The 23,062-nt window shown below is 40.9% G+C and overlaps 3 protein-coding genes and 1 long non-coding RNA gene across 8 annotated transcripts in view; 1 reads left to right on the top strand and 3 right to left on the bottom strand.

Moving 5' to 3' along the window:
* Positions 1 to 105: 105 nt before the first annotated feature.
* Positions 106 to 3,131, bottom strand: si:cabz01076231.1 (calcium-binding protein 2). Its single transcript, XM_046065655.1, has 7 exons — positions 3,070 to 3,131; positions 2,635 to 2,770; positions 1,956 to 1,986; positions 1,159 to 1,302; positions 925 to 1,034; positions 434 to 581; positions 106 to 330 (listed from the first exon to the last, which is right to left on the bottom strand). The coding sequence occupies exons 1-7, from the start codon at positions 3,129 to 3,131 to the stop codon at positions 302 to 304; spliced, it is 660 nt and encodes a 219-aa protein (XP_045921611.1). The 3' UTR covers positions 106 to 301.
* Positions 3,132 to 4,424: 1,293 nt separating this feature from the next.
* Positions 4,425 to 22,967, top strand: LOC123980000. 3 transcript variants are annotated; one of them, XR_006827346.1, is made up of 13 exons: positions 4,425 to 4,543; positions 8,058 to 8,381; positions 9,974 to 10,097; positions 10,583 to 10,792; positions 19,456 to 19,545; positions 19,713 to 19,776; positions 19,862 to 20,200; positions 20,422 to 20,488; positions 20,788 to 20,909; positions 20,991 to 21,308; positions 21,414 to 21,499; positions 21,628 to 21,840; positions 22,103 to 22,967. It is a non-coding gene; the product is annotated as an uncharacterized LOC123980000 (long non-coding RNA). The 3 variants fall into 3 exon arrangements; XR_006827344.1 differs by having other exon boundaries at positions 8,058 to 8,401; XR_006827345.1 differs by having other exon boundaries at positions 8,058 to 8,419.
* tmem88b (transmembrane protein 88 b) lies at positions 7,246 to 13,930 on the bottom strand. Its single transcript, XM_046064115.1, has 3 exons — positions 13,483 to 13,930; positions 10,578 to 10,982; positions 7,246 to 8,332 (listed from the first exon to the last, which is right to left on the bottom strand). Exons 2-3 carry the CDS (start codon positions 10,974 to 10,976, stop codon positions 8,048 to 8,050), a joined length of 684 nt encoding a protein of 227 aa, XP_045920071.1. The 5' UTR covers positions 10,977 to 10,982; positions 13,483 to 13,930; the 3' UTR covers positions 7,246 to 8,047.
* kdm6ba (lysine (K)-specific demethylase 6B, a) overlaps positions 18,136 to 23,062 on the bottom strand; it is a 101,951-nt gene continuing 97,024 nt past the window's right edge. For all 3 annotated transcript variants that reach the window (XM_046064111.1, XM_046064112.1, XM_046064113.1), the window contains 11 exons: positions 22,713 to 22,818; positions 22,275 to 22,480; positions 22,087 to 22,187; positions 21,935 to 22,003; positions 21,675 to 21,823; positions 21,405 to 21,519; positions 21,007 to 21,194; positions 20,773 to 20,914; positions 20,351 to 20,477; positions 19,971 to 20,141; positions 18,136 to 19,773 (listed from right to left, as the gene is read on the bottom strand). In XM_046064111.1, coding sequence (XP_045920067.1) covers positions 19,756 to 19,773; positions 19,971 to 20,141; positions 20,351 to 20,477; positions 20,773 to 20,914; positions 21,007 to 21,194; positions 21,405 to 21,519; positions 21,675 to 21,823; positions 21,935 to 22,003; positions 22,087 to 22,187; positions 22,275 to 22,480; positions 22,713 to 22,818 — 1,392 coding nt within the window. In that variant the 3' untranslated portion in view covers positions 18,136 to 19,755. The remainder of the gene's footprint in view (positions 19,774 to 19,970; positions 20,142 to 20,350; positions 20,478 to 20,772; positions 20,915 to 21,006; positions 21,195 to 21,404; positions 21,520 to 21,674; positions 21,824 to 21,934; positions 22,004 to 22,086; positions 22,188 to 22,274; positions 22,481 to 22,712; positions 22,819 to 23,062) is intronic.

Genomic DNA, 23,062 nt, shown 5'->3' with positions numbered 1-23,062 from the left:
GTCATGCTGTTGAAATGAAAGTGAAGAAAACTCACATGATTTTCATTTCTTTATTAAAATAGCAAAAGTTTTCAGTCTTATTTACATGTTATATCGCTGCAAAAGATTCATCTGTCTAACAAGACAACAAAATACAATAAGGAGTCATAGACTGTTCATACAATTAGAGTCAGGCACACATGACATACAAGTCTATACCTACATTACAAACATTACCAAATTACTATTTGTTCGTAGGATTAACTTTGTGGACTGATTCTGAAGCATTAGTGCCTCCTGTCCTCGTCAGGCTCTTCAGCCACTAACGGATGGAGAGCATCATCACAAACTCTGAAGAGGAGGAGAAAGAAGACAAAACGAGTCAGTGGTGACTTTATCTGAAACACACACACACAGGTTAATAAGTCAACCGCATAAATTTGCTTATTTTCACCTTCAAAGTCAATGTTTCCATCTGCGTTAATGTCCAGCTCCTTTAAGATCTCCTCCAGTTCTCCTTTCTTCAGCTTCTCTCCCAGCATCGTCTTGACCGCCTCCTTCATCTCATCCTGGTTGATCTTTCCATCTCCGTCGAGGTCAAACTTTTAGAAACAAGAGAAAGTGATGAAAATGGGTTGACAACAGGATGAGGTGGTTTTACTTTGGAAATGTCAGTAAGTCAAAGTGGAGGATAAATGCAACGAAATTCCCCAAATTAACAGGAGTTCTGTTCTATACAATTTAACGTAATTGATCCTATTATTAATACTTTTCACTTTTCATTCAAATACTGAGGTGCATTCAACCTGATTTAGGTTTAGATTGGCTATTTTTATGTCTGATATATCAGCTCACGTTTATAAAATTCATCTGGCTGACTTTCCTTACTTTCCTTTCGCTGGTAGTTAACAACCACATGGATTGTTTTATCATCAGTTGACTGACCTGTACGAAGGCCGATTGGAGCTCCTTGAGTCCCAGCATGTCAGCAGTCTCTCCCATCATCCTGGGTCCCATCAGTTCAGTAAAGTCTTCAAAATCCATTAACCCGCCCACTGCGGAGAGGAGAGATGTCGAGGGCCACAAAATGGAAAAATAATAAAAAATAAAACGCCTTTTTATCTATTGTGTGTTTGTGTGTATTCTGTATAATTTTTAAAGGGTCTATTATCAGCTCACTTCTCATCTTGATTTGTTGGACTATCTCCAGCAGCTCCATTTCTGTGGGCATGTATCCCATGGTCCTCATGCATTCAGCCACATCCTTGTAATTCAGGTATCCATCTTGATCGTAATCAAACTCTTTGAAGGCCTCTTGCAGCTCTGCAAGAAAAGTCAGAGTCCACAGCGAGATTACAGCAGTTCCAGAAGTGGTTTATCAGGTTGAATTGGTTGAGTGTATGCCACTGGTGCAACGTCACAATCCTAAAAGTACTGTTCTAAAATATTACAGAACTGAAAATCCAGTTTTTGGGAAAGAAAGCAGTCTGTTCTAGTCCAGTAATCTAATCTTATGAATGGCCTAGTAAGAGTAACAAATTCATTTGTCAACTCTTTTTCAATGTTCCTGAAGAAGATGAATTAATTGAATTACAGTTAAGAGGAATTTTTTTTCACACAGACATCACAAACCTTTTAGGTTTCAGTCCAGTTCCATATAAATTCAAAGACTGCTTTTGTAAACTTTATAGAGTCAGTTACAAGGGAGCGTTTTTATGAATGTGAAAAATGGGCAGGAAAAGAGAGGCAGGAGAGACATTGGAATGATGAATCAACAAAAAATCAATACTGCTTCATGAGTGTGAGTTTGTTATAACAGTAACTGATCAACATGCATGGCAATGTGCTTGTTTGATTAACCATTTCAGTTATGAAATAATGACAGAGGGTTTTAGGCTTTCTGGTACTACTTGGGATGCAACTATTAATATGTTAACACTTGTAATATCTGTTATCTTCTTTAATGTAACACTTACCATCCAACTCAGCCTGAGCTAATTCTCTGTCCTGCAGAAACAAAAAACAAAAGCGTTGGAATACAAATCTATTTTTATCATTAGGAAGATACATTTGCACTGTGCAATATCAAATACCAACAAAGTATCTTAACACCATTATTTTTAAGTAATAATATAAGCATGAATATTAAAATGATGCATGTTAATGTCAGAAGTGGACACACACGACAATTCTCAGGTATGACCATGTTTATAAATCAGTTTCAACATATGTACAATAGCAGAAGGCAAATATTTTGAATCAACCATGTGTTTTTGCAGTGCTCTTCATTTGGATAACACTAATCAAGTGCGGCAGTAAGCCTCAACTAATGAGCCCCTAATACTACAGACACAGGGCTTAGTGAAAGCTCAAGGCAGACCAGGAACGAAACTTGAAGTACACTGCCTGACTTCCACCTCACTTTTGACGTCTGACATTAACAGTCTCTGACAGTACCTTCAAATGGTAACGAGCATCCTCTGTATTGTGAAGATCTATGCCTTTAGATCTTAATCATATAAATTATAGATTTTGGTAGAAGGCCACAGCAGATGTCATGTACCATCATAGCCAAGAAGAGGATCCTCACATCCACTTCAACTGTACGGTATTACTGAACGTTTAAATAACAAAATGAGAGTGTCTGCTACTTACCGCCCCAAATACACTGTTGAGCACAGAGTTGTATACTTTGTTCATACTCTCTGTGTTTTTCTTGACCTTCTTTGATGATTTCTTGGGCGTTTCGGAGACTGAACCTGGTGGTGTGTCCGTGGGGGCGCTATCTTTGCTACAACGTGGAAAAATCAAACAATAGTAAATAGCAAAAGGGAGAATACGTACCTTACATGTCAACTTAGATTTGATTATACAGTGGAAGGTTTTCTCAATACATATCAGCAGCACTGGCACATGAACTTTACTGCTACAGATAAGAAATACCTACTTAACATGTTTCTCTTGGGTTATATATTTGGTGGTAGGTCAACTGAATACATCAGAGATTTATACAAAGGATGGCTGAAAATTTGATTGTCTGTCACACTCAGACACAAATTCTGTGAGAACTATATGTGAATCTAAACGTACCCGTCTGATGTGGCTGAGTTGACTGAAGTTGTAGAGGGCGTCCTCTCTCCCGCCTTGGACATGCTGTGGATAAACAGAGACATACACTGTGAATCCAATGGTAACATTTACTGCTAGTTACAGTGTATACATGCAAAAGGAAAGGTTAGGAGAGGATTAAAATCAGGTGTTATCAAAGTACTTCAATGTTAAAGTTATTTCTTTGGTGGTTTCACTGCAGATCTTTGATTTCCCAGCCATCTCCAACATCTTAAATATGAATCCAGTTGCTTCACTGCAATGTACTTACCTTAATGCCCTTTCCTAAATGGTGAGAAAAGAAAACAAGAAGCCGAGCAGCACAGCCCTTCTCTTCCTCCTTGAGCGGTGCTCCACTTCTGTTGTGAATGGCTGCACATTATCCTGTCCGTTCTGTTTTTCCTTCCTCTCTTGACCTCCTTCCGTCACAGAGGCTTAGCAGGTAATTACCTGGCTAAACATGCAGCCAACGATTAGAAAGCAAAACGTGGAGCAGCAGTGTGACTGGTGTGCCCTTCAAGAGGTCAGTTTTCCAATTCAAGTGTCTTTATTTGGAGGCTCTTGTGATTGTAACGAGTCTCCAAGTTTTCATGTTGGCACTTTAGCCTTGCAGAGTTGCTCTTGGTTCTACAGTGAGAGGGTTTGTGGGCTGGTGACTTAGACTGTGTTAGGATAATGCCAGCAGTAGAGAAGTCATATGGAATCAATGGTGGATTGAAAAATTACATAATACAAGTACAAGATTTGATGTGTGTGAACACATCATTTCATGTCAATGCATAGGCCTAGTGGGACAAAAAAGTGAAGTCATGTCCAATCAGAGAGTTTTGGGGCCAATAGTGAACCCTTCCATTTGATTGAATTAAGAGTTGTGATGCAGATATAGGCTATGTTTACATGTTTACTACTAGTCCTACTATTTTTGACCAAATACAATAGTATGATAGAAAAGCTCTGACAAACTAGTGTATGGAACTTTAAGATGAGAAGATTTAGCAATAAACAAGTGTGTGTAGCAGAAAGACAGGTTTTTAGCTTTTATGATTCAATTAATTGTATGGCTACCATTTAAAATGTTCTGTTTTGTTAATATATATATTTTATATATTTGTTTTATATATTTGTTTTATATTTAATTTGCAGCAGGATGACTGAGTTTTAAGGAGTTTTTAAAATTAAACACCAGAAACATAAAATCAAGTCCCGCTTCATTTGCATAATGTCGGCGTGGCGCACGTGTAACGTAGTCTAGCTACTTCCTCTGGAAGGTAAGAGCCTAAATCACCTGAGCTCAGGTAGGCAGGCTAACGTTAGCTCAGTTTTATTAGTAAAGGTAACTTATTTTGAGTTTAGCGGAGGAGTTGTGTTGTCATGAGTGGCGCATGTCGCCCCCAACTTCCTTCCCAGGTGAGGTCTCTCCCTGGAAAAACTGAACAAACTTCTGTAGCTTATCAAGGTAATTTAACTTTCATGTGGGTAACTTTACAGACGCAGTTGAAAGTGAAAAAAAAAACCATTAGTTTTTAGGTAGCTAATTGTCATAATTGAAGGAAACAGCCTGCTCTTCCCCTGCTGCTGTAGACTGTAGGATATAAAAGACAGTCCATGGGCAAATGTTTGAGCCCTCAGAGTATGTTCATTAACTTACACACTTGTGGCGTAGGCTACACTGCCATTCCTTGAATAATAATTCAAAGACGTGTTCGTAACATAATATTTTGAGTGACATTAGATGGGCTTCCTAGTAACGTGGCGTTTCTCCTCTGCTCTTTAATGTCCCTGCGTTGACTAACCTATTCTGTTAAATACCTTAATTTAATGTTCAAAATCCAATTTTTAGGAAAATACGGTATTCCACCAGATGCCATGGAAGTGTGTTATGATCGGATAAACTACTTTCATGTGGAACAATCTTTATTTTTTTTTTTGGCGCCGTTTATTTTATTTTTCAGAAGTACGGACTCACACAACTGTAGACTATAGACCATATAAAAAAACACCCACTGACTTATTTTCTTCAAGTGGAGCTTGGCTGTCCTTTGTTGACTACTAAATAAAAATGGAACAAATAATAGGAAATGTTTTGGTCCTGCCAGACATTCATTGCACTGCACAAACAGGTTTGCTCGTTTTGATTTAATCCCACTTCTCTTGGGGAAGTTGTAGAAATATAACATTACAGTGAACAGTATGGCAAAGCATGATGGGAACATTCAGTAGTCTGCACTTAAATTAAGTACGCTTTTTTTTTGAGACGTCACACAACTGGTGTACAAGTTTAATCCATGGGACCTTATTTCAGAAAAGAATTGCTTGTTATTTGATCTGTTTGAACTGTGCCCTGAATTACACACATGTTTGTCAATTTAATAGATAATGTCCTTAAAGAAAGTTGCAGTTTTGAATGAAAACAGTTCAATGAACTACATCTCTGGTCTCGTAACTTACCAACATGTCAGCGCAGTAATACTAGCTAATGTTTATTAAAAACAACACAAGCTGATGCAGTTTTAATTGCCTTTTGCTTCAGAGACCCCTGAATTGATGAGATGTTTGAAGTCTTTTGAAAAGGCAAAAAAGCAAGGTTTCTTATCTGCGAATTTAAATTTGTGAATATGAAATTTGGCCATAATAATAGGGAGATTAATTAAAGTGTTTCTTTGTACGTTATTTTCTGGGAAACCAAACAATACATTCTTCCAAAGCAAAGCAAAACTTTCAAAAATATCTTCTAAAATAAAGGCATAATTTTTTCTAGAAATTTTTGACAATAGGAAAATGCCAAAACAGATGCATAACCGTTTCTGGACAATCAACCACCAACAAAACTTCACTTCAATATCTTTCCTAAATCTGTACTTAATGTAGTTTTTAGCTGATGGCATTTATGTATTAATTTAAAATTTCTTTGATTTTATTGGTTATTAAGTATTGAGCCATGCCTTCTTCCATACTACATCATCCAAAAAATTGATTCCAGTATGAAATCACATATGATACTGTAGTAATGAAGCTTTTATTGATCTGTTATTACAGGAACAAATTTTACCTATACAAGTGTCGTTTGTGGTCTTTGTAACTGTTGTACCTCAACAGTTTTGCATCAAACTGTGACTTTCTTTACTTTCAATAGTTCTCTCTTGCCATTGACTATCGTGCATATTTTCTCCGAAGTAAGATCCCGTGGTGGTCCACCGGAAGGGGAGGGACTTTGGCTCTCCATAAAGCCCATTTGTCACTGTCCAGGTACAAATCTGGATAAGAGATGTTATCCACACATTTGCAGTGTTTTTATAGAGAAGAATTCCATAAATATAAAGAGGGGTTCATTTATGTTGTAGTCCTTAATTACTGTGGTCATACAGACAGGTTTAAAGCATGTTGTGTTGTAGAACTCAATGAGGGATGGTTATAGCAGTGCTTCCCAAAATCCATCTTGTGTGATGTGAGACGATTAACAGGATGGGAAAACAACAATTACATCTGCAACTGGAAGCAATGTTTTAATCTTGTCTTTTATCTTGTGATATTCAATTACTGGACATCTCAGGCCTTTAAAAACACATTCAGGTCCCTCCATCCATGTGGAGGACTGCGACTAGACATGATGTGTACATTTGAATGGGTGTCACAAGCCAAAAAGGTTGGGAACCACATGCTTTCATTCATCTCAAGTGTACTGCAACTTTTTTTACATGCAATATATTATTTGTAATTCTGAAACATGTCTGATTTTATGAGAGCAGTCTCATTTGCCCCAGCTTTTTTTTGGTCTCGTGTCGTTCCACTCTTCCACCGCTGGGGGACGACATTACCTGCACTCTGTCAAGCCTACCACGCTTCAGGTTTTGCCTGCTCAGTCACAAGGCTGGCTTTAACCTACATGCATTTTATAAATTCCACTGTAATCTTTTTTTCAGACCTGATTTCTCAAGGAACATCTTTTTTCAACAATGGTAACTGTTTTCAATGCAATGCCGTGCAGCTCTGGTGGCTTCTCGGGAAGTGTTTTTGAACTGTGTGTACGTTCACGTTGGTGTTTATGCTGGTACTGAGGTCAGTCTGTTTGCCCTTTTAACTGGGAACAGTCTTGCACAACCCTTTCCTTTTCCTAGTCAACCCGTCCACATGCTGAAACAGAACAGGCATGACTCCAGCTGAATCCAAAAACTTTATTAGAAAACAAGAAATAACATGAGAAATCGCCCTCACAGTTTGGAACAACTTAACAGAGAACTACAATAGACAAACATGTTTTTTCATAATAACATAAATGTGACGAGATACAAGTATCGTTTAGTGTCGATACAACCTTTTTGATGTGTGCTATTTTCAGTTTTTCTCCTTTCCTTGATTCGTTCAGGAATGTTAAGGTTGTATGCAGGTTTGATTAAATGCTTTATTTTTTTATTATGACAACTTAGTATATCCAATTTGCTAATTTCTTTAACTTGAGCAAACTTTGTTAGGCACCATTTGATTCTTTCAGTTAATAGCTTACATAGACAGTTGTGAATGTATTTATTTTAGTATGCTGTTTTCTTGTTTCTATGATTGTTTACATGAAACAATATGCATTTGCCCTGGACACATACATTCTGCTCGGCCATGTGTCCCTGTTACGTTGTCCAGAGAATACGTGCTGTGTTTGTACTCGGCCCTCTGTTCAATACTTAAACACACCGTGTTGTAACTGGAAAGTTACTCCAGTAACATAGTAATGTGTCCCGTGGAATAATGCCAACAAACACAACTGCTTAAGTTAACTTATTTTCTAACCAGCTGGTTGTTATTGCCATTTGCAAATTGGTCCCTTCTCTCGTATACACTGTTCTGTTCCTTATATCCACTGCCCTTTCATAGTCATCACACCCTGCTCTTGTGTTCAGTTCCCTTCATATTCTTCGTCTAATGGCCTTTCTCCCACCCTCCCCCTCTTCCCCTTCCTCCCACCTTCTTCTCACACCCAGACTTTTCCCTTCCCGCTACTGCTGGCTCCGTCTCGGCCGCCGCAGCAGCCAGTGCCCAGGCCCCGGTGCTGGGTGGCCGGCAGGTTCTTGTACACGGCCCGGCTGTACGGTATGAAGCACAGGCCCAGCTGGAGGTGTCGGGCCAGGCGGCAGTATGCGGCCAGCGCCAGGACCAGCAGAGGGGTGACCAAGAGGAAGCCCACCACCAGCAGAGCCACACAGCCTCCGTCAGTCAGCAGGTCTGAGCAGTAGGGGGTCGTCCCGTGAGGGCGGACCTGGGGAGACGAGACGAGAGGAGAAAGGCAGCAGTTGAATGATGTGGCGGTACAATGCCCGAGAGCTAGGTTTCTCATTCAACCTGTGTAAACATTTTTTAAACCTTTCATTCAACAGGGTAGCTTCACTGAGATGTCACGCATTTTCGGGAATGCGCCACTCTCACACATTCACACCTGGAATTTATTATCGTCTTGGGTTTATTAATGTTTAGAGAAAACCTTCTTTGCTTTCAGACTGAGGTCAAAGGTCACGGGCAGCTGCAGACTAACTGAGCCTGCAGACACTTTACAGGCCCAGTTATTCTGCACAGACCAACTGCACAGTGGATGAAGATGTGACAGTGACATCATTCCCTGTTCAGCTGTGCTATCCGAAATGTCGCTGCAAAACGCCCAGCAACAATTTAGGATGCTGTTTGAGTCTCCTGTAAATCTACTGCAGTTATATTTTCAGCTCTGCCATGTCAGGCAGAGATACTGTTGTGGAACAGACTTGATCATTCAGTATTCGATTGGTCTTTGTACATCAGCAGCGATTTAAATACATGTGTAAAGGGCAGGGAAGAACAGATGACATGCTCCATGTGGTATGTGTGTATGAGGTAAGGACAGACACCAGTTAGTAGTGATAGTAGAGAGTTGGTAGAGACATAGCACACACACACACGCGCGCATGATCTAAATCAGAAGCCCACAAAACATCATTTTGACAAATATCAATAAAACTTCCAGGAACCATCATTAGCGTCTCTGATTCAAAGATGTTTATCAGTATATACTGCACATGAACGCATGCACACTTGTTGCTGAGCGGTAACACCGGGGGAGTGGTAGAGGAGGTGAAAGGGTCGGGATTTGAGTGTGGGAGCAGAACGGAGAGACAGCAGGCCTGAATCATCCTTACCTCCCCCATGAAGGATGAAGTGAACATTCAAGTGCATGAGGGAAGTGCAGAGAGTAAAAACGGTGTGCCGGACTGAGGGAGCTTAGCAGGGGAGAGGAGTATTTATTATAATAGATAAAAGCAAAGCTGAAAAATTAAACATTTGTATCTTTGAAAGTCATTGATCATAAAGATGAAGCTCCAACATGGTCAAAGTGATTAGTTATATGATAGTTTAGCTGTGAAATGTCTGAAAACGGTGATTTCCAGGTCTTTGTAGCTGCATAGGCTACTTTTAAGTATAGAAATGTCGTGACATTATCATGATAGATGTAGTTAGATCTGTCCAGAATGAAATCCCTGCTGGAGAAGGAGCTTTAAAACATTAAGGAGGAGGGGGAGTGAGAGAGAGAGACCGAGACGGTTTAAAATGCAGTTCATGGTTTATAGGGGAGCCCTGAGAGTTGGAGTTGTAACCGATAAGACTCATACAAGTATGCCAATGTTTGTTTTCACTCGGTGAGGCCCTCCTGTATGGCTCTGAGCTAGGTTTAATGGGAAAGGCCCTTTTAAGAGCGAGCTTGTTGATGCTCATGTGAAACATTGCGCTGGCCGTGTTTCCCGACGACGACTACTGCAAACAGATTTCCCTCAAACCCAAAAGAAACCGAAATGTTCAACACATCTGCCCTTTCCTGCTTTTCTTCTCACCCCTTTTGCTTTTGACCCCCCCCTCTCTCTCCGTCCTCCCACAGGTCCTGGTTAATCCCTCTCTAAGCTGCTGTCACATGAGGTCTAATTGTAAGAGAGCAGGAGAACAGAGAGAATCCTGGTCTCTGTGGTCATTAAGGAGGCTGCTGGCCCACAGAAATGCCATTGGTATGCATTAAAGTCTCTGGGGTAGCCCAGGATAATGTTCACTGACTAACAGGTCAAGTAGGTTGTTTTGTTCGAGTTACACGCCGTCTTTTATATGTTCAGCTGTTCTCATCACTCACACAGCGAGAAACCAAACAGTCTTTCACTTTTGTACTTTGACGTCTAGCTCCCTAGACTCCCGCCCCCCCGTTCACCCATCTCCTCGACATCTGAAAGAACCTCAAGATTTATCTGATTATAAAACCTCTCATCACTGACGGAGCCAGCCTCCACCCAAAGCCCCAGGCGTCAACTATTTCAAACTTTTGGATCAAAGTTGTGAGATTAGGACTTCATGTGAGATGTTTCATAACAAGATGGACGCGGCCCTCTCCCTTGTTCCACTCATGTTTTGTTTAGATGTAAACATTTATCCTAACACACACATCTCGAGTAAGCACCTAGCCATCCCCCCTCTCCCCCGTCTCTGCCCTTTCTTACAGTAGAGTGGCACAGGAAGCCGAACACCACCATGACGATGGCCGGTGTCAGGATGGTCCCGAACACCAGTCCGGCGAGGCAGGCGTTGATCGCGGCGATGACCAGGTTCTGCGCCGTCACCAGCACCGAGCAGGCCCAGCAGTCGAGGGACCCCCGCAGCTCGAGAGGGGCCTCGCTGCCCCCGCCGCCGCTCTCGGCTGCCGAGTAAGGAGGAGGTACGACCACGCGTGAGGGCGTTTCTCTGCCTCCACCCACAGCGGCGGTGGAGGCCAGGGAGTTGGAGTGGTGAAGATGCTGGTTGTGGTTGATATGGTGATGGTGGTGATGATGCGGCAGTTCCTCGGACAAGTCCAGGGCCTGGTGGTGGGCCCCCTTCTCTAGAGTACCGGACATACTCATAGCAAACTGTGGGCAGAAAGATTAAAGGATCAACGGTGTGGGATGGAAATCATTGACAGAGGCGACAGAATTGCATGTGTCACTGCAGATATTTTGAAACGGTCGGTCAGTCCTGATGAGCATGTTTTGGAGACTACATTTGTGGAAAACTCTGACTGGATGAGTGAAGCACTCTGGTCCGCAATACCTTTTGAACCTAATCAAACTCCACTCTTCAAAGGCTCGGGGGCTGTGGGTTCACCAAGAGGTTAGAGGTTTTATCCGTCAGGAAGCCCTGTGTGATGCCATCTGTAAATTGATGATTATCAGAGAGCTGATTGGCCAAAAGGAAAGGGGCCCATAATTCCTTTATGTCGTTTTTTGTAGTAGAGAGATGAAGGCTAAGTGGCATCAAAGTCTGTTTGTATACAAGTCGGTGTTGTCAGCACGTGTGCTCGTGTTTATACAAGCTGTCATGCCTGCACTGTTAGCATTTAATAAGTTACGTTACATTTATTTAATATTAACACTTCATGTGTTAACTGTAAAATGTCCTGCACAGTACTGCAGATGTTGGCCACAATTAAAAAATAAAATAAAAAAAACCCCAAAGATATTTAAGGGATCCTTATCCAAAAATGTTTGTTCTTTGTTAATGGAGAACTAATGATGGCCCAAATATCATTATCAAATTATTTTCTCTCAGATATCAGCCTAAACAATCCAGTAACACTTGACAATTAATTCCTCATTAAATAATGGCCTCAGCATAATATATTTAATAAATGATGTGATGACACAACACTGGAGGTTTACCTGGACTTTTGTTTTATGACTGAACATTTTCTGTGTTGGCGTCATTAAAAAGTCTTTCAAAGCTCTTCTTTGCCAAACCTGCGCCAGATCATACTTGTAAGGCCTACTTTAACCCTGAGCTCCTATTAGTTTGCATTCATTCAGCGTTACCGTTTTATGCGGTATGCAGCTGTGTCTGCTACAGGATATCCTCGTTTCTCAAAGGTCAGGAGACGGTGATGCCCCAGCCAGACGGTGGGACATCTCTGAGCAACAGGGCCAGCTGCCAAAAAATACTACAGCCATGGAAAAATCCCATTAGGGATGACACGGTCAAGCAGCCTTTCCTTTTAGCCAACACGGCAGTCAGCCGATAGGTGCTTTCACGTATCTTAATGTTAGTTTGAAGATATTTTTCCTTTAAGGGGCCATGCAGGAATACTTGTGTTATATTGCAGTGTTGGTAAATCTTTCATTTATCTGTTACTGCTAAAGTACCATAGTGGCATACTGTGTGTTTAATAATAATACATTTTATTTCTGTAGCTCTTTTCAGGACACTCAGACACTTTACAATAAAACCAGTAATTATGTACATTTAAAAAGATATGATCAAAACATATAAAATACATAAATGATAGATTTAAAAAAAAAAGCATAAAATACATTAAACGCTTTTTTTGTATATGTACAACACCAGGATGCTCTGTGAGAGTCTACTGTTAAAGCAGGGTGACCGACAGAGGACTGTACAATATATCATACTACAATCAACCAATATTCAGACATTATCTATGTTTGGGTATTTACTGGGTAAATGTTCACTTGAAGCTGCAGTTGTATGGTTGTAAGTAAAAGAACGCCTCAAATTGTGCTAACAGTTCTCACTTTCACTTAATATGAGACAGTGGAAGACGGTATTTATGCTGCTGTCCTGGCTGCTTTAGTGTTTATTTTCGACATCTGTCTCCCATTGTTGTCCCAAGTGTTGTTTAAAGGTTGAAGGTCACGCGGGAAAGACTGGCAGGAAAGTGTGTTCGCGCACACGCATGTGTTACTGAAAATACATTCAGGCGCTCCACCCATTTTACTCACCGTTCTTAGTATTGTTTGAATAGCATTTCTTTGAATAATACGTCATGTCATTGTTTGACCCAAACGAAGGAATTCTAAATCGGGGAATATTGTGCAGTGGAGTTGATGTAGCTGCCACATGGTGGCATGTAGTCACCCAGTACATCTTCTTGATTGATTCTAAAGTCTTCATGGTGTGCATGCCACCATGTACGTAGATGCTCGGCTAGTTCTTGCAGTGTTATTATGCTTGGATGCTGCAGGGAGATTTTCTATTCTGTCATTCTGTTATGCTTTTGTCTGGAAGCAGCCGCACTGAAGCTGGGGTAGGCAGCATGGAGAAACTGGCAAGAGACGGCTAGATGTTGAAAGTATCCAACTGAAAACGAATCCCAATTCATCAGCACATTTTCACGCTCAGTGCACGCAGGTAGGGCAAGTAGGCCGGCCAATCGTTTCATTCAGAAAGAATAAAATATAACAACTGCTTCTGAAATAAGTCCAGCTTTAATTCAGTCTGTGTTTCTCAGACCTGTTGGACGTGCTGCTTTATGTTGAACATCAGTAGTAAATAAGAACGTTTAGCACATTTTCAGGGGTCAAGTCATAATAATGAGTTAAATGTGTGTGTGAGTGATGCAGCTGCACTTGTACTTACATTGTGCTGTGGGGCTAGGTGGACCTCTTGCTGTTCGTCCTCCAGATTGTTGCTGTTTTCTAACCTCTCAAGACCACTTCAGTCCGGTCAGTCCTGCACACACGCGTTCTCTCTTTATTCCCTTCTCTCTAAGAACAGGGTGACTTTGCCTCTCCTTTCCTTGCGGGAAGTTGAAAGAGCTTGTGGTGTGTGTTTCAGAGGTTCCCTCCTAAAGCCTTATCTGTTTAGTGGAGGTATGTTGGTATTTCGGCTTCCTGCAGCTCTGGCCTCCTGCTGCTTCTTCTCTCCACTATCCAGAGTTGTCAGTGGAGCTGATTACGTCCCAGAGTCTGTTTTCTTTTCCACATGCAATGTCAAATTCCTGTGCCTCAGCGGCTGAAAACAACTCACAATTGCAGTGGTCTTTGTTTTAAGTACGTCAAACTCCTGTCTGCCTTCCTCGTTTTATCCCCCCATCTGAGTCCAAAGTGCCGTCTCTCCTTCCCTCCCTCCTCCCTGCATCCATCCCACTCTCTCTCCACCCACCAGGCTTATCAGCCCCCCTGCCCCCCTTTAACATCTCCTCTCTGCACATGCATTCCACCCCTCATATCCAGGACATGTTACCCCCCCCCCGTTTACCCTGTTCCTGTTGCAGTGGGGGCTGGGTGCTGTGTGTTGGGGGTCAGAGCGAGACAACTTGCCTGATAAGTTGAGGTTCAGGAGAGCAGAATGTGAGGGGGAAGGGTGGCAAAGACAGTTGAGAGTTGTTGAGAGTAGTAGATGAGCTGCTGATGACATTGCTCAGGTTGTTTGTTTTATCATGTTTGGTTGGATAAGAGTCTGGCACTGCATTTCATGTATTTGTCATCATCCGATATAATAAGAAAATGAGTGATTTTGTTTGGTTTTTTTTGTTCCCAAAAATGGCCTGTAACTCCACAACCTGCTAGTAACTTTAACTTTGTATCTGGTTTGCTTTGGAAGAACAGCGCCCTCTTCCTGTTACATGCGTTAACTGAAATACACCCAAAAGTACATGCGTGGATGTGGCAGGTCTGTCGTGTACATGTAGGTTTTGCTTGCACTTGTGTGTGTTTTTAACGCAGCCGTGTTATCATTTAAAAAAGAAGCTTATTAGGTAAACAAAAAAAAATAAAACATACTTAAAGTCCATCTCCATGCTAGAGGACTAATAATAAAAAGAGAAGCTGAAAATACAGCACACATTTTCTACTACTAAGCAATTCAGGAGATTTTTGCAGGATGCCTAACCCAATGTACCGCAGATACTGCTGACCTTTTCAGCAACAGTCTTGTTTATTTCCAGTAAATACACAAATGTACTAAATTAACCAATGATAAGATACATATTTATTTTGATTTCGTTTGATTAATAGAATGAATTCCTACAGGGAAATGAGCCATTAGCAGCTGTGTAGCTGAAAGGATATTTAAAGTAGAGTAAACAGTGTTTTAGGCCTGTATCCTCCTCTTGAATGATATATAGTCTCTAAACGCGACGTCACCTTGCTGCTCTAAAAACATCCTGTTAGGACTTGACAAAGCTAAACCTCGAGCTCTGAAGCATAAATAACCAAACATCCGCGTAGTTCTAATTCTGTGTGGCTGTGTTGAGGTTGATTAAGGCCGAATAGTTATCCGTCTGAAATAGAAGTTGAAAAGTTTGTCAGAGGCTTATGTAGTGGTTTGGGCAAGTCATCAATTTTATAACGTGTGGTTTGGAAGCAGAGCCTGTGGAGGATAAGAGACAATGCGGAGGTTCAGATGGTGATTCATTATAGCAGATGTCAAGCCTGGTGTTTAGTAAGATGAGCAGCGGAGGGCTACACAGCAGTTACATGATGTGAAGATACGAGATGTTGCGAAACCTAGAAACTGACGTCAGTGTTTACGACGTATGATGAGATATATGTGCACTATCAGGAGATGTGGTTTAGAAAAAAGCCTGGAGGCTCTAAAAGACAGGATTAGGAAAGGAGGATGATGTAAGAAGAACAAAGAAATCGAGGCAGGCGGTAATCAGTTAAACGATAAGAAAAGATCACAGCATAAGCTAAAGAATTAGTCTTCTCTGATCCTGACTTTCTGCCCTTTTCCCTCTGCTTTGAGCTGCAGTGTTTGTTTACTTCCAGCCCTTCTCTGGTCCCTTATTTCCTTTGGACAGGTCGGTGTGTGTAAAAGATATAGGTCTAAATGCAACATGATGGTTTACAGTAAACAGTGACAGATTAGTATATGGACTGGGGGCGGTGGTGGGGTTGCATCTCCTCTGGGGAATTACAGATGGAAAAGTTACTATGTAATCTTTCCTCTCATGCTCAACCAGAGCGGCATAAACAAACTTTTGTCCGTCATGATTACGCCGCGTAGTCGTGATTGGACTGCTGATGTATTTTGTCTTTGCGGAGGGAAGAGCGCTCGCCCTCTCATCATCACCTGACTGCAGCGGGGCGGACAGACTGACGGACGGAGGTGGTCTTCCTGTGTGATTTGAAGCAGGATTTCCTTTAGTCTGTCCCTCTCCCCGTGGCCCCTAACTTGACCCGAGGACGCGGTGACCTGCCAATGCTCCATCACTCTGCTTAGGAACACTGAAGTTTACACAGTCGTGCTCAATAACGGCTCCCAAGGCAGCCCTTAGAAAATTAGAGGAAACTTTCTGGTACTCTCTAGAAGTGCAGTTTTCCAAACGCTTCTTTTAGTCTCTGCTCTGAAACTAAATACATTTTTTAAACATTTATGATTATCAGTTTATTTCTTTCCTTTACGTACAGGAAAGTTTGCCTGCTTTTGTTTCTAATATTGTAAGAAGAAAACATTATTGTTATACATGGTCTCCAGAAACAATTAATAGAAACTGTACTTGTTTAATTTGTTTAGTTAGTAACTTATGAGAAAAGCTCAGACATCGGTTGTTTCCTTTTGGCTCCAGACCACTCTTTCTTTTCATGAGACATGAAATGTTAGCAAATCTAAACAAGTTTATACCTAGAGCCACACAAATTATTTAAAAGTATTGAATCCACTGAATATTTAGCTTTTCACATAAACATTTTCAAGACAATGGAGATTCTATCTTAAAGTTATTTTAATGATATTATGTGTCCCTACTTATGGCAAGGTGAGATTCACGCATAGGGTACTGTGGTCCAGTGCCTGTTGCCCAGTACAAAAATATTACTACTACTATTTTCCAAATGTAGCTTATTTGTTTTCTTTGGAATAAAAAAAAAGAGCTACAATATGCATGAGACAGGTGGTTACAATCAGAGACTGATACGTGCTGAAGGAAATCGAGATGAAGTAAAGCGTTTATATTAATGTGGTGGTGTTTTTTACATACATGCAGACACAGATTAGTAGAAGTGGTTGTTTTACACCTGCATGTTTTTTCTCTCTGACATTTCTGCTCCTGATAAATAGTTGATGAACATGACATAAAAACACGTGGTGCATTTGCGGCTAGTCACATGTGAAGGTGAAGTTGACTGTTGCACATTATTATTGTTAGACTACCTTTTGAATAATGAGTGAGGAAACTGAAGTCTGAGCCCTCTTGTTACTGCTCCCTGCTATTTCCTGCTGCACTATCTGAAGTTTGCCGCTGCTACAGTCTCCTTCCTCAGTTTAACCTGGATGCTGATGTCTAAATGGAAACTTTTACTATCGACCTCAGCCTTATTTTTTCACACGCACGTCTAACAATAGCGAGCTCAAGTAGAGGACGTGAATGACAAAGCTGCGCCAAACATGTGTCACAGCTGAGGGATATGACTTGTTATTGTGAGAGTGGAGTGTAAATGGATTTAAGGTGGGCTGTGACACATTTGAGGGCAGCGAGATGGCTACCAAAAGTGGGCGAGGCAAAGAATGGTGAAAACACATGTTTACAAATTGGCGTTAAGGGGTTAAATTAAATCACCAACTATTTTGATAATTGATTAATCATTTTGAGTCTTTTTTTTTTTTTTAAAGAACAATTCTCTGATTCCAGCTTCTTAAATGTAAATATTTTCTGGTTTCTTTACTCCTCTAAAACAGTAAACTAAATATCTTTGGGTTGTTGACAAAACAAGACATTTGAGGACGTCTTCTTGGGCTTTGGGAAACACAGATTTTTCACTGAATGACAATTTTTAGAGTAAACAACTATTCGATTAATCAAGAAAATAATCGTCAGATTAATCGACAATAAAAATAACCGTTATTTGCAGCCCTAGTTAATTAAAAAATATAATCTATTAACATGTCTGTTTTTGAAAGCATTCTTACTTTATAGCATTTTTTTCTACACCTGCCTAAAACTGTACACAGTACTGTATGTTCTCTATGTATGCAGAGATAGATAATACACTTACATGTTGCCCACCCCTGGGTCCTAATGTCTGCAGGTAAGAGCGGTTTTTTGGTTTGCTTTTGATTTAAATGGCGTGACAGAGAGAAGTTGAGTTCATTTCTGTTGTACTATCCAACATAAATCATGAGTATCTCAGTTATTATTTTATATTCCTTGGATAGATTCTTTCTTTATATTGGTATCTCATTTATTCATATTTTACTGGCAGGTTGTGGTCAAACCTCTGTGGCAGACGAGATGTGACCAAGCAAGTGAAATGGGGGGGGAATAATTAGAAGGTGCTGATTCACGTCTGGATTTATCAAAAAGCGTTTATTATTAATAGTCATAGTAATGTCACACAAATTCACAAGTGTTTTAAGACATGTCTGGCTCAGTTTGGTGTGTGTGTGTCTGCAAGTATGTCTGTGTGAATTCTCTAAACAGTGCAGTTATAAATAAACGACCACAAAGAGAAGGAAAGGGGTAAGGTAATATTGCAACAGGAAAAATAGAATTCTCATTTTAAGAAGACAAACAGGAAAAAAAAAAAAAGGTTGTTCAAAGAGAACATTTAGCACCATCTATCCCGTTATCATATTCAACAGATAATATCATAAAATCATTAAAATCTCGTCTAAAAGCCCCCTACATAATAAAAAAAATTACAATTTCTCAAACACTTTGGAAAAAGTAGTTTTGTTTTTTTCCTTAATGAGCATACAAACACAGCATTCCATTAGTCATCTTCTCTACGTGAGCAGTGTGCCTATCGTCTACAGGAAAGGTGGCGTTATATTCATGATAAAGATATCATTTAATATATATCAGGAGAAAAAGGCAGGAGTCGTGAGAGGCGAGCACCAGAGAAACAGCAGCCTCCACTCCTGTGGACACACAACCCCCACATTTCAGTTCTTACAGAGCAATCGGTCACTATAAAAAATAAAGAGAAAAAAATTGCAAACTTGTACAACCCTATTCAAAAAGGGAGAACATTGATATCCAATAAATAGAGGAAACATTTTAAATTAAATGTACAATGCCAAAACAAAACTCCAGGAAATACTAAGTCTGCATATTAGAACAAATCAGTCAGAGGTACAACACGCAAACACCAGATGACCATGATTTTTTTCTTTTTTTCCAAGATAGTTCATACAGAGATGGAAGAAATGAACAAAAAGACCTGATGAGTGTCAACTGAATATTAATCTCCAGAAGAAAAAAGTATAATTCATACAAACACAAGATTTACAACACATACAAGAATCTGAAAGACAAAAATGAAATCCCCCCCAAAACAACCAAAGTCATTAAAACCCGTATGTTTTGAAGCATTCCAAACACTTGTATTTTTTTTTTTAAATTCTTAATGCTTTAGAAAAATGTTCATATCTCTATTATTAGTATTTTTCATTTTCTCTCTTTTCTAAATACAAGGCCAATGTGGTATATATCTAGGCTGATCTAGTTTAGAAAAAAACAAAACAATAAATTATTTTAAAAAAGACAGCACCCCACAAAAAATTGCAAACAGCATGTACAAATTTCAGTATTCAAGACGACAACAGAAAAGTTCTCTCGGGTACTGACAGAAACACGCCATTGAAAGCATCACCTTCTCTCCACAGTCTGTTCAATGGCAGCACCAACTGCCCCCTGGGTCTCAACATCAGAGTTGCCAGGGTTACTGGTTGAAAGCACCATCTGAGAGTAAACTGGTATGTTTTATTGGCGGCTTGGTATCTCTTTTTGTAAACAGTAAAATGAGTAAACGTATTCAACTGGCTGTTCGGCAAGTATTAGCAGTAGTAGCAAAAATGATCTTTAAATAATGAAAGGGTTAGTTGAAAACCAAAGTGAAACTGTCTTTTGTCCTGTCTGGCAGGAGTTTTGGTTATGGCTGAGGAGACGCAGGAAGGGGAGCGCTGTCACCGGGAGGAGGTGGCCTGGTGAGACAAGACGCACAATTGGTTTACAAATAATGAAATTCATGTATTAGTGAATAAGTTTCATTGACAGTTATTTGTATTTCAGGTCAGAAAGGAACCTCAAATTCTAGGAGACTACTAGCACAGCTATCAATTATGGATGAACAAAAGACTAAGAAAGCAGGAATATTCAACGGCGGTTTGTGTCTGCTCACCAGGCTGAAGGAGTCATATGTGTTCATGAGCTCCTCTATGCGGTACTGCTCCAGCACCACGACGTTGGTCAGGTTGGGGCTACGCTGACGTGCGCAGTCCTCACAGTGAACCACATATGTTTTCCTGCTGCTGTTCTCACTTGTCACGAACAACAAATTGAACACCTCCACCTGTGACAAAAAGGAGAGAACGGGTTAAGTAACATTCAAGATAGTTGCAGAACTAACAAGTGAGTCAAGAATATTTCTACTGTAAATCTGTGGTTTGAGAATCAATAAAAATATATGCTTCTAAATCTGTAGCGCCGCCTCACACGCAGGTAGGTGTACACAATAAACTGGCAACTGAGAGTCTGTCTGTGATAGAGACTGATACTCACATCACACTCGTTGCAGTAGTAGGCAGGTTCGTCCTTGACCCGACTCTGATAGGAAATCTTCTTGCCTTCAGCCACCAGTTGGTCCCGCAGGATCTGGATGTGCTTCATGGACTGCAGCAGGCAGTGTCTGGCAGAAAGGTAAAGAGACAAACGTTAATTAAAAGTTACCATCAAATGTTTCAACGCCAATTGTGGAATTTTTCTGTGCATGTATTTTAACAACTTACAAAAGCAATGTGGAACAGCCTTGCCATAAATCCTACCTTTCCATCTAATGCAGTACAATTTAACAGGGCACAAAGGGTATACGATCAGTTTCAACACTGAACATTATGACCTTAATGAAAGTAAGATTTGTTGCATTACTTTAAGCCAGGTGTAACTAATACACGAGAAGCTGAACGCAGTTTGTTTGTACTCACTTAATCATCTTGTAGGTGTCTGGGTCTGTGATCTTCACAGTGCGGGCCACGTTCCAGGACACATGAATCATGGGGACGATGGATTTGACCTTCTTTACTTCGTTCCACTCAAACCTCTCCAGGGCCAGCTGGTACTGGTAAGCTGCAGATACACATCACACACAATGTCTTAAAAAATATTCGCACTATTGTTGAAGTAATCTGTGTTTGGTCGCTAGGCGGCGCGCTTCTTACCATTGAGAGGTCCGACATTCCAGGCAATGTTGTTGCACCAGCCAACAGCCTGAACCCAGTGAACAGTTCCAGCGTTGATCCACACCAAGTCTCCAGGCCGCTGGATGAAGCGGTACACAGGGATGTTGGCGTTGTAGAGGTCCTCCAGGACCGGCCACCAGGACCCTGTCAAGTAGTCCACTCCGTGCCTGAGAACATTAGGAAAAAGTTGTTAGAGCTGATGTTTGAGTCTTGAAAGGTGCAGGGTTTAACATCTAAAATAAACCTTTCACTCCTACTTGCATTTAATATTGGTATATAAGGTAATTATACTTTAACCTGTAAATTATCCAAATGTATAAAATGTAAATACCAACTGAACAACGTCCGTTTACATTCTCCGATTTATCCCTACTCACTTTTCACAGAAGTCATTGATGGCTTGCCAGTAGTCCTCATGGACAGAGAACCACTCGCAGTCTCCGGGGCCGATGTTGATATTCACCGAGCAAAAGTTATTGTTCTCCTGGTGACCTGTTGAATGATGAAGATGGAATATCTTCTGTTATGCCATTTCATTTTTTATTTAAAATGGAGCAATTCAGAGAGTAACTTGTGTTGCCTGTTGTTGTTTAACTAAAGGTGTCTTCCCACCGGTGCACACATTAAGGAGTCTCAGTATCCTTTACCTGGCGTTCGGCTCCCTGGAACCTTCATGTAGAGCTGGACAGTGTTCATGCCTAGGATGGTGTGACCGACATGGCTCAGCATGTTTCCACTGGATGCCACACGCATAAATGCTGGCAGCTTCTGCAACTCCTGAAGCTGGGGCTTCCACCTGAGCAGAGACAGCAGGTTAGAACTCTATTGTCAACTTTAATCTTCAAAGACCACCAGATTTTGCTACAGAGCTCATTACTGTCTTGGGTGATGTGTTCAAGTTTCTCACCTCTTGGGATCTGAGAGGTCAATGTTTGTGCCAAATTTAATTATCTTCCCCACTGGTTTCTGCTCAGCACTGAAACGGAAAAAATTAAAGCATTACTACAAATTGCACAACACTTGTTTTGGTAAACGTTCCACTCTTAACACTATCCTTACCTGCTACTTTCTTTAGAGCCGTCCTTGCTGGACATATCAGAACCGATGGATGGCTTCTTCTCATCGTCTTCATCATCCTCCTCATCGCTGCCTTTCTCCTCCTGAAAACATGGATTACAACATGTTCATCAGCTGGACTGCAGCACAGAATGCAGAAACACGGGAGTCCCAGAAAAAGTGGAACATACCTGCAGACTCTCTTGGAAGCTGGAGGCCTGGTACTGGGCGTACTTGGCGATGGTGGTGTGGGAGCGGCTGCTCTCACAGGGCCACGTCTGACCTGTCCCACTGGGGTCCCAATTCTCATCAGCAGGCTGCTGTACCTGAGTCCTGACCTCCACTGCTTGCTCTGAATTTGCTTCCACCAGTGACTTTGTAGAAAACAGCCCCAGGTCTAAAATCAGTGAGAGGAGGGAACATTAGGGCACATACATTTGAGGCAGTTAAGCATTACCTAATTGCTGAGACTAAAGAGCAGCAGGGATGATGCAAGTACATAGTGCGTCTGTTTGTAACTAATGAACCAAGATGTTGGGCAAGACCCTTTTTTAGTAGTGTGATTTCTCCAGAAGTATCAGGAAGGCTTTTTACATGTAAATAAATTGAATGTGTCAGTGTAAACTTACTGAGTCGCAGAGATCCAGCCAGGCCTCTGATGACAGTAACAGGATTCTTGGGGTCTGTACAAAACTGCAGCAGCACAGGGGAGAAGGCATCCCTCTTACTCTCCAACTACAGAGAAGAAAAATCCCGTCAGTACACAGTAACAAACTCTTGCAGCTTATTTGTCTTCATGCCTGATGAATCACCACAAGAGGGCAGCGCAGGCACAGTGTACCTAAATATCAACTCTTTATTCTGTACACTACATATGAAGCCAACTTTATGTTTTTTAAAGACTGCTTTATTTGTGTGATTTCTGATTAAATATTAAAGTGGCTTCCCACCTTTTCTGTTGGCTGATTTATTCACTTCC

The sequence above is a fragment of the Micropterus dolomieu genome, linkage group LG12 (assembly GCF_021292245.1).
Source record: "Micropterus dolomieu isolate WLL.071019.BEF.003 ecotype Adirondacks linkage group LG12, ASM2129224v1, whole genome shotgun sequence".
Classification (NCBI taxonomy): Eukaryota; Metazoa; Chordata; class Actinopteri; order Centrarchiformes; family Centrarchidae; genus Micropterus; species Micropterus dolomieu.
The sequence above is the reverse complement of the archived record's forward strand: the minus strand, read 5'-3'. Positions and strand labels throughout refer to the sequence as shown.